Genomic DNA, 18,298 nt, shown 5'->3' on the forward strand with positions numbered 1-18,298 from the left:
TTTTCTTGGTAATTGTAGCTACAGTACGTTATCTGATTGGCTTGCGTCATCTTTCGAAAATATACTTCAGATAAGCATTTTAGCTAAATTAATTTCGATTGATTATCATCTTCAAATAATCATTTCTATAAAGCTATGCATCAAAACCAGCTTTTTACCATAAAATAATCTGGGTTGATAAACCTCTTAGTTATTTTTTATTTTAAAAACATGAGCCTTTTATAAATAAAAAAAACCACAAAGTGGTGTCACGACATCGTCAAAGGTTGTCACTGGACGTAAAAGCTCGGATCTAGTAAATGAAACAGCAGAATACGACAAATGAAACTAATGGGATGTAATTTGGATGAAAGACATAGATAAAACTACATTAACCTGATGATATATTCGCCCTGTTTGTTTACATGATTTTGTTGCGCACATTTACATATATTAGTATCTCACAAGCGGTCATTTGAAAAGCTTACAGAAGGTAAAGACTGGCTATTCAGAACGACTTGTGTTGGTGATCGTAGGAGGAATCGTATATTTTGTGTCAATTATTGATTCTGTATTTATTTTTCATTCTGTAGATGGGGAGATATGTACGTAAGATCTATATACACGCTTTCCACACATTAGGTGCCTGTGCGATTACATGTGTGAAAATGTGAAAAATATCTCTAGGATACATGTCAAATGTAGCCGAGTGCTAAAGGCAAAAGTTGATATGCAACATTTAGGTGCCACCATGATTCCTAGCACATAGTTGGGTGCGAATAAGAAACTAAGACACGTGGTCAGTGGTTGAAGACATCTAGGTGAGAACATGCATAGTTCAACAAACGGTCTGTAGATGAGAGACTACATTAGTATGTCATAATCTGACTTTGATGTATACCCTCAGCACACATGTTTCAATTTAAAACAAAATTTGCCCCCGGCCAACTTAAATGTTGTATACTAGTATGATAATTGGCTTGGAAGTACTTCCTAATGTAACTTGTATGTATAATGTACGTTGATTGGTTACCGAATTGACGTTTTACTCAGCACATGAACAGTCGCATACTATTTTTGTATTCCTCCGCGGCTAGTCTATAGTAAACACTATGACGACCAAATTGCCTGACTTTGTAAATAACTTAAATTGTACAATGTAATGGGAATAACTATCTTCTCATTTGATATGTACAGTCGTAAATGATACTTTAAATTTCGCACACAGCTGTTTTACTCAGTTTGCGACTAACAAATCAGCATTAATGGCCGCAAATAAGAAGAAAAAAAAAAACGGGAGAAGTGTTTATTTCCTAATTTTATGCAAATATTCAAAATGATAAAAGCATAATTTAGTGTCCTAAATTGATTTTTATAACACACTGCATATTTTAATGAGATTTTGTGATGAAATTCAGATTAGGGCATTTAGAAATTAATTTGTAAAAACACGGGATCGACAGATATCTGGTCTTAACAGATAAAGGACTGCTACAATTTTAAGCGTTTTGTATCTTCTCCGATTATCCTTAAAATGTACACTTTTAAGTTTGCTTTCATATCTTATGAAAAGAAATTCCTTTTATTTCAAAGGAAGTTCATGTGGTGGTACAGTAGGGGGACAAAAGTGTTGAGAGAAAAATGGCGTTACGTGTCCAACACAAGAAATGCAACTCGTACGAAAAACCGTCTTGACAGCTGATTTACTAGAATAAGAAAACAATGAATTACCTTAGTATTGAGATAGGTGACCTTTCAATCGGATGACTTGCTTGAATCTCCGGGGAACAGAATTATAAACATTTCTTGTTATAACAGGGTTTACCCTTTGTTATTGTATCATTAACAATATTTGAAATTTACAGGTCTTAGTTTTTATATGCATATAAGGTATTACTTATATACTATACCATACATTTGGAATCACAGTGTATATTTTTAATGATCTTATTCTGACTACTTATAGTCTGTTCGCGAAATTACTTGACGGACTGTTAAAACTCGATATAATTTAGATGTCGCGATATCTTCTTTTGCTCATGGTTAAAACTGCATATGAGGTAAAACTTTTCTTTACGGGTATCGGTGAATAATATTTGTTTACGACAACTTGCAATATTTTAACAGGATAAAAGCAAACAAACCTTGGAAACGAGATTTGTGATGAAAACAAATTGCATTCAAGGATATGTTGTTGATATTTTGGCCTTGTATTTCTGATACTGGACATCAATAACTTCAATAACCGAAAAGTCTACATAATTTAGGTGTAAATACATGTATTTACAATCGGTGTCAATGATATGAAGTATAAACAGGAAACAGTGGAAGATTTTTCTGTGTGATAGACCGTGGCACATTGTGGATTTTTAAACTCAAGAACCTGTACCCATCTGTCGTCTGATTAAACAGGTAGGTAATGAAATAATGGTAATAATTTGAAGAAAAAACCCCGCACAACAGCACAAGATTAAATTGGATAAACGTATATTTCAGAGATGAATAGAATATAGCGGGTGATGTTGATTTTTGTCAATAGACATTTTAACTTTCGTTTCTCACAGTTTTTTATGTTCACCTTTCATTTAACAAAGCAATCAATAAACAGCAGAAAAGTGATTAATAGCTTGACATCAATTAAATGTAATGCAGATTACATGATGTGGTTAATGAATGTAAGATCATTGGAAATATGCAGATATCCCTTACTTACTTATTTTTACAGGTTGGGAAAAACCTATGATAGCATGTTATTTTTAGAAATGTAAATGATATGGGTCATGTATAGATTTCAGTGTTTGTATTTTCAGATTCGCTGAAAAATGAAAAATAAAGTGCATACTTTATTGCTGCTAGTTATTTGGAAAAAGGTATAAAAACCTGAAATTAGTGCAACGTTCAGCTTCATGTATCCAATTGCTGATGCCAAAAGATAAAAAGTGCAATGCTATTTGTTAGGAAATAATTTCTGATGATGAAATACCATTTTAATGAAAATATATAGAACATCTTGAATAATGATAATGATAATTTCTCAGACGTTACCTTTATTTTGTGAAGTTAGTGTGTGTCTACTGCACCAGGACTTGTCACGCTTCAGCAGCCACAGTTCAATACGTGAAATCTTGTCCTGTTAACGAAACCGAATACAACGATCGGGCAAAAAGAAAAGGGTGTCTCTTCATAGGCCAGGATTGCACAACTGCAGATGCGTTCAGATACCACTGTGTGTTAAACAGTTACGGGAACGCTTCCTTAGAAGTCTGCGCCCCAGTGTGGTTTCTAAATGGTATTCTAAAGTACATCTACAAGCAACATAGACATTTCAAACGATGAATGGATAGTTTAGTCATAAGGATGCTCTATTTTAAACTTTTGCTAAACACCACATAAGATGATAGTGTTATCTTATGTTCTCACAGGATGCATAACAGTTTTAATGTTCATTGCTTTATTTTACTGTTTCAGGCTTTTGTGCTGAATATAATGAAGATGGAAAAGTCATACAGGATCATTATCCAAAGGACTGCACTCTGTTTCGGAATCCGTGTCCAAGTCGGGTTTTATCAACAGATTCCTATATATGTAAATATAGTCACATAATATAAAACATTTTGAATTGTTAAATTTTATGAAATGTTTCCTACAATGAAATGCGACATCTCAGGCATGAAATATTCCCAATGTATTTTAAATTATTTTCATAAATGCTTGATCCTGACAGATCGCGAGTGTTATCAAGATAAAAAGATGAAAAATATGAATCAAAGAAGAATAATCACGTTTCCTGTAAGGTAAGGGAAAACTAGCGCACATATTATATTGCACATTGCCTTTGTTTTCGTATTTTTTAAATTTTTACTTGACCGTATAATTATAAAGTGTTCACTACGTTTTCCTGCGGAATGCCGTTTGCGAGGAGAAATGTATGCTCATGTCTACACGGCAGTCGGTCTATCTGTATTCTAAATATAAAAAATCCACCTTCAGTGACTGTAAAGTTTATAATAATCACCACAATGTTGCAATCCAAATGTGCAACATAGTGGGGCATTTTTTTCTTTCTGGGATATATTATGTTCTCAAGTATAGATCCATTTTGAACAAAGAATGAGTTGCTTGTTTGTTCTTTAAGAGAAAATCATCCTGTTTGCTATTTATAGGAAATCATTTCGTATTGATATTCATAATATTGGAAAGTCAAAAAGTTTTACAACATGTAAGTATGCTGTGACAGACACTGGTATTGCATAGTTGATATTTATTTCTTTTATAGGACTGTCATTCTGGGAACAATCGTTTTCATTTTACTGGCCATAATCTTTATTCTAACTGCTCGCCAGAAAATTCAAAATGTATGCCTCAAAGGTAACTCAATGCATAATTCTTTGCAAAACAAAGAGAAATGTAGTTATTATTTTGTTTAGAATAAAGATTTACTTGTATGGCGTGATACAGATTTGAGATCCTATATGCAGTGTGAAAGGTGAAGATAACAAACAGAATCTCATAATTCCTATAAGCAATACAAAATAAAGAGTTGGGCAAACACGGACCCCTGGAAACACCAGAGGTGGGATCAGGTGCCTAGGAGGAGTAAGCATCCCCTGTCGACCGGTCACATCCGCCGTGAGGCCAGGTATATCTGCATCAGGTTAACGGATTTATCCGTAGTCTTATATCTGTGTATTGGACTGAGATTATCTTATCAAACGGGGCTAAATTATATCGGAAACTGAAACATAGAACGTTATACATGTATGTATCCAAGTGTCCGTGTTTGCCTAACTATCTATTTTGTATTGCTCATGGGATTTACGAGATTGATCACTGTTTGTTGTCTTCACCTTTCATATACTTACATGCTTTGTAAAATATACTCTTTCTATTCTCCTCTTTCACAAGGAAAGCGAGGATATGGTGGAAGACAACTTCCAAACAAAGGTAGATATGTCCTCATCTTAGTCACATGCTTTCTATTCTTTTGAACAGTATTGTCATTTTACTTTTGACATGTCTTAAACTTCCAGCAGGAAGATGTTAAAATACTATTGTAGTTTATTTGACATTACAAAACTTAAAACGAGACTGAAACTGTTGAATTCGATTTAATGCCTCATTAAAACATCTCGTATGAAGTTATTTCACAAACTAGCGAAGAATACAACCTGTCAATTAGTTCATGATTTTTTAAGAAATGATTGAAAAGGGTATTTCGTGTTCAAATAAGATATTTTAGAGTCCAAACTGTGCTGTGAAATGATATATATAATATGATATTTGATAAAAAAAAAAATGACTAAAAACCTTAGACGACGTTCTAATTTGATAACTAGAATATTTAAGAAAATTGAAAACGTTATTTGGTAACATTTATTTCGATCTACGATTAAAATTTTCAAAAACCTATCAATTAAGAAAAAGATATTCCATCCAATTGTATTTTAAAAAGTACTGGAAATGAAATGGGGGGAAAAAATTAGAAACATTTAGATTGTTCAAATTTGAATTCAGCCTGATCAGAATTGCAAAAAAGTAGTCACAGTGTATTGTAATCATAAACTTACATTCCCTTGATATAAAATGGTTTACAGATTAAATGCATTTATAAAGGAAACTAATTTCTTGATGGAAATGACATAAAATTAGCAACAATTTGATTATATTAGTAATTTCTATCAATTTTGATTGGGATCGGTACGTTTTTCAGGTTTCATTCAAATAAAGAAAGCGATATTTCTTAATGTCTGTTATTTTATTTCATTCTCGTTTTTAAAAAAAATATTTTTGTCTGATATATCTTTCTTGAAGATTTTAGCCGTAGATTTAAGGAATATTACCGAACAAAAATTCATAGATACCATTTTATTTATGTTGTTATTGTTGTATAATATATCTACATCATGCACCAAACCAAAGCGAAGTTTTCATTTTAAAATGTCTTATTCGCGATCAAATCACCTTTTCTAGCATTCCGATAAAAATCACAAAACTGCATATCAAATAATTGAGAGATTATGCGAATCTTTTGCCGGTGAAACAATTCTTCATACGAGGTGCTCAAACAAGCCGTTAAACGTTCAGTGTAATGAGTCACCTTAATGGAAATTTCCTGGAAAACATTTGCGCTACAAGTATGTCCTGTGTCACAGTAGGTGTAGCACGCTAAAGAACCCTCACTGCTCAATGGCCGTAAGCGCCGAGCATAGGGCTAAATTTGAAGCCCTTCACCGGTCTTGGTGACGTCTCCATATGAGTGAAAAATTCTCGAGCGAGACGTTAAGCAAGATACAATCAATCAATCAATCAATCAAATAAGAGCATTAAGAACATTTAATAATTATATAAATTATCACTAAGATGTAATTTCTGAATGGGTGAACTACCCTTTAAAACTTTAATGGACTATGCTGAATTAATTTTCGTCTTGGTTTAGAACAAACGCAAACCTTTAATTGTTTGTCAGTTAATAAATTTCACACATTTCTGAGAATATGTTTGTCATTTCAATTATATTTTCTTTAAATGAAGAAGAGATACAAGGATTAGAAGCAGACGAACTATATAGCAATACAGAACTAAAAGGTACCGCTGTGTTGATATCTTACTGTTGGTCTATGATGTAACCCACTTCTACTCTATACTATCTATGTGGTTAAATGCTCTCTGTAAGTCTGTTATATCTTTATGACTCATTACTTACATCTACTCTATACTATCTATGTGGTTAAATGCTCTCTGTAAGTCTGTTATATCTTTATGACTCATTACTTACATCTACTCTATACTATCTATGTGGTTAAATGCTCTCTGTAAGTCTGTTATATCTTTATGACTCATTACTTACATCTACTCTATACTATCTATGTGGTTAAATGCTCTCTGTAAGTCTGTTATATCTTTATGACTCAATACTTACTTCTACTCTATACTATCTATGTGGTTAAATGCTCTCTGTAAGTCTGTTATATCTTTATGACTCATTACTTACATCTACTCTATACTATCTATGTGGTTAAATGCTCTCTGTAAGTCTGTTATATCTTTATGACTCATTACTTACATCTACTCTATACTATCTATGTGGTTAAATGCTCTCTGTAAGTCTATTATATCTTTATGACTCATTACTTACTTTTACTCTGTAAATGAAGAAGAGATACAAGAATCAACAACAGACGCAGATGACAATACCCAACTAAAAGGTACGGCTGTGTTTCTCTTACTATTGGCCTCTAATGTAATCCATTGCTTACTTTTACACCCTACTATCTATGTGCATCAATGCTCTTTGTAAGTGTGTGATATCGGTTTGACTTATGGCTTGAGATATATAAACACGATATACAGACGACTTTGAGTTTAATAACATACAGGGATAAATCTACAAATCTTATAAAGAAGACAACATAAATTAAAAGTAGAGCAATCTCAACTTCAGAGTTCTTGTGCTTAGAATCAGAATGTACTAGATAATTTTGAAAACTTTTATTTCGAAGAAGCCAAAGTTATTCCATACTTGGATTTTCAACACCAGAATAGAGACTGAATTGTGTTGCCCTTCACAAACTCCTTAAACCAGCGCTGGATACGGATAATAAACCTTCTGAATCACGCTGTTTGTTCCTTAAACTGAAATAAGCAACCTTTTTTGTCATAAAAATGAACATTCTTGCATTCCATCCTAATTCCAGTTAAAGTCTACATCCTATATTCCCTATCATAATATACTTCTACGATTATATCCAAACTTTTTAATTGCAAACTTTACAGTACATAGTTTTGAAACATATTGTACGCAATCTAAATGCATGTTGTTTTTTTCAACTATTACTGGTAGTGTCAATGTGGTTGAAACTGATGACCTAAAATCATTTATTCTAAAAGGTCCTAGATAGCAACAGAGCTTCATCTCTATCATCAATTCTGTCGAAGATTATGTCAGATGATGGGCTAAATATAAGGAACTTGACACCTTGTAAGAACGGATAAAATTGATAGGATGAATATGAAAATCTCGCATTATACCGTTTACCTGATCAAGATATAGGGCTCACGACAAGTGTGACCGGTCGACAGGAGATGCTTACTTCTCCTAGCCACCATAATCCCACCTCCGGTGTGTCCAGGGATTCGTGTTTGCCCAACTCTCTATTTTGTATTGTTTATAGGAGTTGCTGATTTTCGGGAACATGTGATTTCAAATTCAAATGGAAAATTTCATGAAATTCCAATTTTTTTCACAAGTTGTGGTACAATAGTTGTGGAACTTTTCCTTAACAGTAGTTAATAGATTTGCGAATATTAAAGATGGGGGGAGGGACTTGTTAGAACATATACTAGATCATGCAATATATCATTTTATGACTCGTTTTACTCTGTTATGTCTATGCGACTCACTGCAGTCTGCGCAATCTATGTGAAGCATTGCTTTCTTTGAGTATGTTATATAGATGCCACTCATAACTTAGCTTTACTCTGGTATATATGCGGTTCATATATATTACTTACTCTCAGTGTGTAATAGTCTATGATATAAATCAGAAATATGTCTGATTATGAATTCATGATACGTATCTGATACATTGTTAACTGTGATTCTGAATGTTCTCTGGCGCATTGCCCACTTTGGGTATGTATATGGAAGGTGAAGATCTGGTGTGTCCAGGGGTCCGTGTTTGTCTGATCCCACCTCTGGTGTGTCCAGGGGTCCGTGTTTGTCTGATCCCACCTCTGGTGTGTCCAGGGGTCCGTGTTTGTCTGATCCCACCTCTGGTGTGTCCAGGGGTCCGTGTTTGTCTGATCCCACCTCTGGTGTGTCCAGGGGTCCGTGTTTGTATGATCCCACCTCTGGTGTGTCCAGGGGTCCGTGTTTGTCTGATCCCACCTCTGGTGTGTCCAGGGGTCCGTGTTTGCCCAACTATCTATTTTGTATTGCTTATAGAAGTTATTAGATTGATCACTATTCGTTATCTTCACCTTGCATTCTATAAAACGTGGTCAAATATTTGGAAGATCAATTAATTATTCCAGTTTAATTATGCAAAGAAGCTGGTTTCGGCATCAATGTGCACGTCCTTGAATTGTTTGACTATGACTATACTGAAGTCTGTGTTTAATCTACTTGTCCCATTTCCATGAGTATTAAAGATAAAACTAAAAAATATAGGTCCACGATGCAGATCTTGATATTTCGTTGTCTACAATACATTGATACAGAAAATATAGAGTACGGCGCACGTTATGAATGGAACTAGTTCGTCTTGAAGTCTTCGGATGACAAATGTTGTCTTTGATAAACATGACTAATTAAATACGTTTTCATTAATACGAAAACAGTGGTACGTACTCGGTATTGCATTTCAAACTGTCACTCTTGTTGATTTGTTTCTGATTAAACGGTAAGAATAGTGTCATATTTCGAACATTGTGCGAGCATGCGTGTTTATGATTCAGACATAAACGTCAGAGTCAAATGTTCCCCCCTCCCCAACCGACTTAATTAAGAATATAAATGTAAATACATTTTTACGTTATGTCACATTTCTTATGTTGAGCATATGGTATTTTTCTGTCTCATAACTTACTTATAATCTGTGATACCTGTCTCATTCCGTGCTTAATTTAAGTATATCAATCAACCTAATACACTGCTCACGGAGAAGCTGTGGTGTCTTTCTGACTCAAAAAGAATTTGATGCAGTTTTTCTTGTGAACCTGAAATAAATGCTCATAAAATCATCCATGATATATAAAAAAAAAAAAAGAAACTGGTACAATCATCTTCAACGAATTCCTTTAAAAGTAGGTATGAAGTTATTGTTCTTTGCATTCTTATTTTAGACGTTATCACGTCAGATTCATATCTGGAACCAAAGGAGAACTGAAAGAGATGACATCTGGTATTTATCAATGAACGTGTACTGGAAAAGATTCTGATATAGCAGACACCCCTCTGTACAGCAAAAATAAAGTATCCACCAACCAAAGTGCATGCATCGCCGAGACTGGTGGAAGGAAATTTTTTCCACAAAGTGAATAATGCATACGTATATTAATGCATCTCTACCTCTAATTCAATATTCAAAATAATTTAGATTTAGTTTTAGTTCATCTTGTTTGTATGTAAGTGCATTATGATGTCATATTATTGTATGGAATTGCAGATTTAGGATTTACGTAAGAAACGTGCATTGAGAAGTCCGTTCCTCAACATTTGTACATAACTCTCAAAGAAACTATACTTCTCTAAGAATTAGAACTAATTCAGCACAAATTTGTTATATATTCATCATGAAACGAAAGGAATTCCTGGTGTATATTTCATTCCGTCTAAAGAGTGTTACACAAATGGAATATTTTAATCAAATGTAAAATATATATTATTTTAATGATTTATATTTCATCTTGTAAATACCCTACATGTATAGTTTTGATCAGTAATAATACAAGTATTGCATATTTGAAAATGATTGATATACACGTATCGTGAATTCCATGATAACTTCACCCAGTGAGCTCGAAATAAAAGACACCAAAGATTCTTTCCTATCTGCTTCATATTTGAATATTCCATTAACATATATGTTAAGGACAAACCAACTACTCAGCTTTATGAGACACGGGGTGAGTTCAACTTCTCCATCGCCAACTTTTAAAGCTTATGTAGCAATATCCCATTATCATCTGCATATGGTGTTTATGTTTCTCAACTTAATCAATACTCGAAAGCATGTTCTGTGTATAATCAATTGTAAATCAATTATGACAAGCAAGGGGTACTGAGAACCTATTCTATCCCGAATACTCACGGGATTGAATAATAATGTGCATCTGATTTTGAATTGAATAACAAAACAATCATTTTAGACGAAAGAAGCATGACTGACTGTTATAGGAGATATCTATTTCCTTTTGCAAAGAATGACACTTAAAATAATTATAAAAGTAAGCTGAATAGACAAAGCGGTATTTCGGTTAATACTCAATTCTTTTTAAACATCTATTATGAGAATGAGGCAAGAAATTGCCATGCTTCTGTCTGAAGAATAAAAGCATATATTAACTCCTTTAAACACGAAAACTGTAAGTGAAAAGTGCAGAGAAAAACCAAAATTAGTTATGTAAGAAATGTTAATCGTAGAATTATGACGTCATTGACATGTATGTATGTTTTAGCATCTTAATGAAATGGAACTATGTTATTTCAGTTGAAATGACATGATCTGTTTTTACAAGTAAATATCTTCTCAAATAATCAGATTTGGTCTTCTGCTAAATTCTTGGACGGGCGTGGAAATCACATGTTTAAGTGTGCATATACCGTACCTATTTCTTGGCTGTTGTAGTGTACATTTTTATGCAATGATAATGATAAAGTTAGTATCTAAACTGTTGGGAGACTAAATGACTAATTTGTGCTTCCTGTGCGTTTTATAACCACAGTGAATTCCTGCTATATGCGAGCAAATGAAAAGTAGATTTTAATTACATAATATTCTACTTGAATACACACCACATCATAATACACAGCACTAGAATCCATTTTATTAATTCTCTTTTAAGGAGTTTGATGCAAACATCTTTAAATGTGAAGTTTGGGTTAGAATTATAAAAAAGGAAGTTAATAACAAAGCATATTGTTGGAAATATAAGACGTTGTTCATAAACAGCTGTGTGATGTTTGTATAGAGTGTCTCCAACAAAATTTTACTCCTCCCAGGCACCTGATCCCACTTCTGGTGTGTCCAAGGGTCAGGCACCTGACCCATCCTCTGGTGTGTCTAGGGGTCAGACACCTGACCCCTCCTCTGGTGTGTCTAGGGGTCAGACACCTGATCCCACCTCTGGTGTGTCCAAGGGTCAGGCACCTGATCCCACCTCTGGTGTGTCCAAGTGTCAGGCACCTGATCCCACCTCTGGTGTGTCCAAGTGTCAGGCACCTGATCCCACCTCTGGTGTGTCCAGGGGTCCGTGTTTGCCCGACTCTCTATTTTGTATTGCTTATAGGAGTTATGAGATCAATCACTGTTCGTTATCTTCGTCTTTCATAATGCAAACTCTAGATGAAGGAACAAGGACATTGCATGCTATATGTGGAAGGTGTCCACTTAACATCAGTACAATTGATTTATTGATTATGTATTGTTTAACGTGCTGCTAGAGAATATTTCACTGATGTGAAGACGTCACCACTGCCGTAGTTTAGGCATATGATCGGCATTCACAGCCTTTGAGCATGGAGGAATCTTTATCGAGCTACACCTACTGTGGCACGGGGCATCGGTTTTTGCGATCTTATCCGAAGAACCGCCTCATTTAGTCGCCTATTACGACAATCATGGACTACTGAGGACCTATTATAACCCGCATGCCCAAGGCAATACATCAGTGCCATATCGATCGGTACAATACCAATTCATACAATTCTAACAAGCATAATCTCACTGAATAGACACCACATGGAGATTATACACTTGATTTACTATCTGAAGCTATCATTGGACCAAATGCTGTCTGAATTGTTTCACATCGATTGTTAGATCGTTTTTAGCACACTTATTGTGACTACGGATAAATCAGTTTACCTGATCAAGATATATGGCTCACGGCGGGTGTGACCGGTCAAAAAGGGATGCTTACTCCTCCTAGACACCTGATCCCACCTCAGGTATATCCAGGAGTCCGTGTTTGCCCAACTCTCTATTTTGTATTGCTTATAGGAGCTATGGGATTGATCACCGTTTGTTATTTTCAGCTTTCATAGATATTTTTGTTTTGATGTGTAGTCCTACAACACTTACAGTAAGATGTGTATGATACAATTCATATTATTGCGTTCCTCTAGATGAAAAAGAGTCTGGTTGAAGTACAAAATACGATTCTTCTTCTTGATTTTCGTATTGCAGTCTACCTACTGATGGATTCGAATAAACCAATCTTGGTGGGGTAAGTATGATATCTGCTTGGGAGATCTCCGTGCCTTCCTCAGTAATTATACCTTCTGCATTTGTATTATGGTGCCTAGTTGAAGCATTTTGGTAATATCGTCGAACACTCCTTTTGATGTCAACATCAATATAGCTAAAGTCGGAGCCATCTGATGAAATTGTTCCCTGAACACTACCAACAATGGATGTGCGGTGGATCTGACTCAAGCTCATTTCTCGCAATGATTGATAGTCTGGTATGTTAATCGTGTCCACCTGTCCTTCCGTTTCTGGTTGGTCCCTTTCCTCGCCGATGTCTGCACTTCTCTGGCGTTTGAAAATCTTTATGAATATTTTCCTTCCCGTGTAGCAGCATATTATCACCATAGCAACTGCAGACAGCAAAATTGAAACATCAAGCATGGGACTTTCACTTTCGGTGTCAGACTCTTTTGTTTCATTAGTCCTATTTTCTAAAATGTAAACAAAAGTACATCCCACATTATTCAGATACTATCATATCATACAAACTGTATAAGGTTTGAAAAGGAAATGAGAAACATTGGTGGTCTCTTTTGATTTGTTCAATTTACCTCTATTACAAAAGATTGTGCTCACATGTAATTTTTCCATACCTATCAATAACTATGTTTGATCCTCTCTGTGAAGCACTGCTAGTGATTTTGTAAGAGTGCATTAGTTCAGGAAGATCGCCCAGAGTATAGTATTCTGATCCCGTAAGATACAGTTGTAATAAATTAATGATAACAAAAGATGGAAGGACAAATAAAGAATAGATCCGATTCAATAGAATAGTTTCATTTACAGATACCCTATATCCGATTGAAATCCATATATCTTTTGAAGAAGAGGGGACATATATATCAAAATGGGCATTGGTCAAATAAGGTGATGTTCTATCAGACCAACCAGTCAGGATGATATTGTTTGACAACCCTAAGTTACAACAGAACACAGAGCTGCATTTTGGAATTAAAATGAAATGTCAGTTTAATTGAATTACCTATAGTAAATATGCATCCACGTTCATTGTGACAGTTTTGTTCGGAACATTGGCATAACCTTTGGCAACGTTCTCCGAAACTGGGGAACCTACAAGCTATCGTGCAGTTGAATCCGTGGAAACCAGTTGGGCATGCTACAAGTAAAAGAGAAAAAGGAATACATTTGTACATAAATCTTTGATTTTACATTGAAAATCTAAATACAAATTCCATTGGAAGGTATATTCACCTGAGGATCAAATAGCCCCAGTGCACCCATTTTATACGAAATTGTTTTCCTTCTCTACCTTTGAAAGCCTTTCAAAAGTGCGTTATACAGCTACGCTTTTCAAAGATTTATAAGTAATAGTTTTGCATTTTTGCACAAATGTGTGTCATTTTTTCTTTACATGTTTTTTTTTCCTATTTCGTTCTGTATTGAAACAAAAAATCGTTAATTGTCATATATATGCATGGAAAATGAGGATAACGAACGTTGGTCAATCTCATAAATCCTATGCGGAATACAAAATAGAGAATTGGGTAAACATGGACCCCTGGACACAGCAGAGGTGGGATCAGATGCCTAGGAGGAGTATATATCCCCTGTCGATCGGTCACATCCGCCATGAGCCCTATATCTTGATCAAATAAACGGAGTTATCCGTAGTCAGATTCAGTGTGCCAAGAACGGCCCAAACAATCGGCATGAAACATGTCAGACAGCATTGACCCAATGATAGGTTGTATTGGCAAACTAGATCGTTATAACGGCCATATAATTAGCAAAATGCAGACTTTAAACGAAAGTGTTGGAACCCCTGCATCATTAACTTATTTGTCAGTAACCTGCCTCGATTTTAAAAACTGATCACACGCAAAGCAATCTCTTGCGTATCAAACCGGTTGAGATATATAAACACCGTATGTACATGTAGGTGATAGTGGGGTATTGCTACATACATATGGGAAGTTGACAACCGTTAAGCTGAAATAATCCCTTTTTGTCCTAAGGTTGAGTTGTTAGTTTGCCGTTAATATCTATTTTCTATATATAATATAATATGAATTAAGAGTTTTAAAAATGTTTCCTTCATTTACAAAATTATTTTAAAATCACCACATAGTTTTCACGCATTCATTCGAAGATAAGAAAGATTTAAGTCTTTGAACGCAATCAATTTCTTTATTGTATGTAAGAAGTACTCAAATGCAAGGAAGTACCTCTTTGAAGAGCCATTTAGACTGAATGAACCTATTGAACATGGCAGAGATATCATACACTGTGCGTGGGTAATGACACTTTGTCTCATGATATTAACTGCTTTATTTCCTCAACAGTTCACGAATGTTTACACCAACTGGTAAATTCAAGTGCAATGTTCATACTCATGTTTCCTATACCTCTTGACTATTTGTCTATTATTGAATGTGCAAAATGATGACAATTGTATAATTAAGAGGAACTAATAAGTTTTTGAAACACTTGGTTTCCAATCCATTTGTATATAGAGTATATCTACAATAAAATGCATTTAATTCTTTTAATTATTATCATTCTAGCTTTCAATACTAGAACTAATTCCCCGAGGAACTTATCGATATTTGGTATTTTTGAAACATTGTATGGCCGAAGACCAGAAAGACATATTTTCAACATCATTCAAGTTTCATCTGAAGAAAAGTTACAGGATACAGGGAATTCCTTTGAGTTCAATATTTATAACTAATTATGGTGCAATAAGGAGTGTACACATTGTCAGGGAAATCCTTGCACTAGCCCCTTAAAATCTTTGGAAAAATCATATCCACAGATGGCGATCCCAGTGTATCCCTGAATTTTGTTATTGGATTATTCATGTAAAGACACGTTATTAATTGCATTTGAAATATACAGACAGGGATTGGAAAATGGAAAACGATTATCAATTTTGAATCATTGATAACTCACATATATTTTGCTGCACTATAGAGATATTTTATTATCATTATCTTTATTATTATTATCGTCAATGTATGTAGCGCTTTATCTAACTAACACAATTATCATAAAACGCGTTACATGAAAAAGAAACTAAAACCAAAGACCAATAAATGGATAAACAAAAAAGCCACAAAATAATGTAAAACTGAAGTAGCTAAGAATATGTAAAACAAACTAAAACCAAAGAATAAATCAATAAAGAAAAGAACTTAGAATAATACTAATCTGAAGTAGCTAAGAATAAGCAAAACTATATAAATGTTTTTTGTCTTGAAAATCATATGATACAAAATATATCAATTACTTTACAAAATTGATTAATTCATATGTACAATCCATTATGTTACTAGTATCTTTAATGAATGTTTCATCAAGTGATTTCAATCATACCAATGCATTTGCCTGTTTCACTATTCAAGCGAAATCCTGCACAACATCCGTCTCCATAGAGTCTGAAAATTGATAAAGAATACACGTTAAATGTAAAACTATAAGAACGATTCTGAAGAATCATCTGACAGCACAAGCCTATATTTAAGATTAGTGGTATAAAATTTTATCACACCCTCATATTGTTATATTTATGTATCTAATAATCAATGAAACACAGGTCGTGGTAGTTCCGTGCTAGAGCGTTCGCTTCGTAACCGAGAGATCAACAGTTCAAGTCCCACTCGTGCCATGGTCGCTTCAAACCTAAGACGTAAATATGGCTAGTGATTGCTTCTTTGCCAAATACTCGAGTTCCCGTGTCGCGGCAGGTTCAGCACGTTAAGAAACAGTCACTGCTACAAACCTGAGTGTTAAGCATAAGTCTAAATTTGTGATGCTTCAACTACAGCTGGGGACTTCTTGATATGAGTGAGAAATTATCAACGGAACGTGATACATTTTGTATTGCTTATAGGAGTTATGAGATTGATCACTGTTCGTTATCTTCACCTTGCATACAAACAAATCAATAAAAACGTTACCTAGTAGACTAGGTGAAGATAACGAACAGTGATCATTTTCGTAATCATATAGATAATACAAAACTGAGAAGAGGTTAAACACGAACCCCGAAAAACCAGAATTGGAATCAGGTACCCAGGAGGAGTAAGCTACCCTTAGAAATCAATCTTGATCCGGCAAAGGAGTAATCGGTGGTCAAATTTAGTATGTAAAGAACGATCTAAGAATTGACATGAAACACAACATTCAATATATTGCCATGTTGTATTTGCAAATAAGATCATTACAGTGACCATAGCATTTGTAAAATAGTGAGTTTAAAATATAGTTTTGACAGCATTTCGACAAATAATGTCTCTTCAGTGATGCTCAACCGAAATTTTTGAAATCCGAAATAGCGATAATCTTGTAAGAGCTATTTAAGGGGAAAACAGAGTGCCAAAAACTGGAGTCAAATTCGTTTAAGAATAAGAGCTATGCATGAGAGAGATAATCTTTAATTTTGAAATGAAGTCCTAAATTTTATCACAGCAATTAAAAAACATCCGTATTTTCAAACTAGTAACGAAGTACTTAGCTACAGGGTTGTAGAGACCCCCGGGGACTAACAGTCTACCAGCGGAGGCCTCGACCCAGGTATCATAATGTAAAACTTATACGGTACCAATTGCCGATTTTCTAAATTAAGTTACGGAATTTCGATATGAAATTTGGCAGCAATGTGAAGAAGTATATACAAATAGATAACAACAAAGTATTATTCAAAACATTTTTATTTATTATTTTTGACAGTAAAATAAAGGTACCCTGTGAAAAGAATTCCATACCTTTACTCTTATATAGTAATTAGGTCCCATAAGTGCCTGTGATATGAACTAAACGGTTTTATGATTTGGTGAGAATCCACATTTAATTTAGACCACTTCTCACATGTATATGAATTCATCCATAAAAATAGATGACATAGCTTACCCGGAGCATTGTGCAGTGCACCTTGGGAATAAAGCCAATATAAATATCCCATGGATAATCATTGTAAAGAGAATTATATCTTGCTTATTATAATGCATCACAAGCGTTGACATAACACGTAGTACTAGTGATGCTTTTTCATTGGTATGAGATATTCAATTTTCGTAGTGACATTAAAAGACTAATTAATATTGTACCGGAACTAAACAATGACATAAAATAATCATCTGCTAAATTTATCATAGTAGATCGTGATTGATAAGATCCAATTAAGCTTAAACAGACACAAATTACGCAGATAATAATTGAAAAGCCCCTGTTTGGAATTCTTCATCCAGGAAAAGAAAACGTATCGGTATTTTGGGTTATAGAAGTATTTCGGTGTAATAATATATCATACGAATAGATAAAAATTTCCGGCTGGAATCAAATACATATACCAAATTTGAATTTTTAATTAGGAAGGGATATTTCCC

General features: G+C 34.3%; 2 protein-coding genes across 4 annotated transcripts; one reads left to right on the forward strand and one right to left on the reverse strand.

Moving 5' to 3' along the window:
- Positions 1-109: 109 nt before the first annotated feature.
- Positions 110-10,523, forward strand: LOC125674588 (uncharacterized). 3 transcript variants are annotated; one of them, XM_048911778.2, is made up of 10 exons: positions 110-2,391; positions 2,790-2,849; positions 3,040-3,268; positions 3,448-3,564; positions 3,704-3,773; positions 4,256-4,347; positions 4,885-4,923; positions 6,511-6,564; positions 7,134-7,184; positions 9,823-10,523. In XM_048911778.2, the coding sequence occupies exons 2-10, from the start codon at positions 2,802-2,804 to the stop codon at positions 9,864-9,866; spliced, it is 744 nt and encodes a 247-aa protein (XP_048767735.2). In that variant the 5' UTR covers positions 110-2,391; positions 2,790-2,801; the 3' UTR covers positions 9,867-10,523. The 3 variants fall into 3 exon arrangements, with proteins under 3 accessions (XP_048767735.2, XP_056015864.1, XP_056015865.1); XM_056159889.1 differs by having other exon boundaries at positions 7,134-10,523; XM_056159890.1 differs by lacking the exon at positions 110-2,391 and having other exon boundaries at positions 2,401-2,849; positions 7,134-10,523.
- A 989-nt stretch (positions 10,524-11,512) lies between these two features.
- LOC125674585 (uncharacterized) lies at positions 11,513-17,943 on the reverse strand. The gene is made up of 4 exons (XM_048911774.2): positions 17,823-17,943; positions 16,287-16,348; positions 13,933-14,067; positions 11,513-13,381 (listed from the first exon to the last, which is right to left on the reverse strand). The coding sequence occupies exons 1-4, from the start codon at positions 17,933-17,935 to the stop codon at positions 12,810-12,812; spliced, it is 882 nt and encodes a 293-aa protein (XP_048767731.1). The 5' UTR covers positions 17,936-17,943; the 3' UTR covers positions 11,513-12,809.
- Between the last annotated feature and the right edge of the window lie 355 nt (positions 17,944-18,298).

This window comes from Ostrea edulis, chromosome 3, assembly GCF_947568905.1.
Source record: "Ostrea edulis chromosome 3, xbOstEdul1.1, whole genome shotgun sequence".
In the NCBI taxonomy this organism is placed as follows: domain Eukaryota; kingdom Metazoa; phylum Mollusca; class Bivalvia; order Ostreida; family Ostreidae; genus Ostrea; species Ostrea edulis.

Bases quoted from the DNA above. Each gene is read 5' to 3' on its own strand.
- LOC125674588 (XM_056159889.1), top strand. From the start codon at position 2,802: ATGAAAAATAAAGTGCATACTTTATTGCTGCTAGTTATTTGGAAAAAG. The intron at 4,924-6,510 runs GTAGATATGTCC...CTTTAAATGAAG, and splicing joins AAGACAACTTCCAAACAAAG to AAGAGATACAAGGATTAGAA. The intron at 6,565-7,133 runs GTACCGCTGTGT...CTGTAAATGAAG, and splicing joins TAGCAATACAGAACTAAAAG to AAGAGATACAAGAATCAACA.
- LOC125674585 (XM_048911774.2), bottom strand. From the start codon at position 17,935: ATGTCAACGCTTGTGATGCATTATAATAAGCAAGATATAATTCTCTTT. The intron at 16,349-17,822 runs GTAAGCTATGTC...ATCAATTTTCAG, and splicing joins TGCACTGCACAATGCTCCGG to ACTCTATGGAGACGGATGTT. The intron at 13,382-13,932 runs GTAATTCAATTA...TTTACATTTTAG, and splicing joins TGGATGCATATTTACTATAG to AAAATAGGACTAATGAAACA.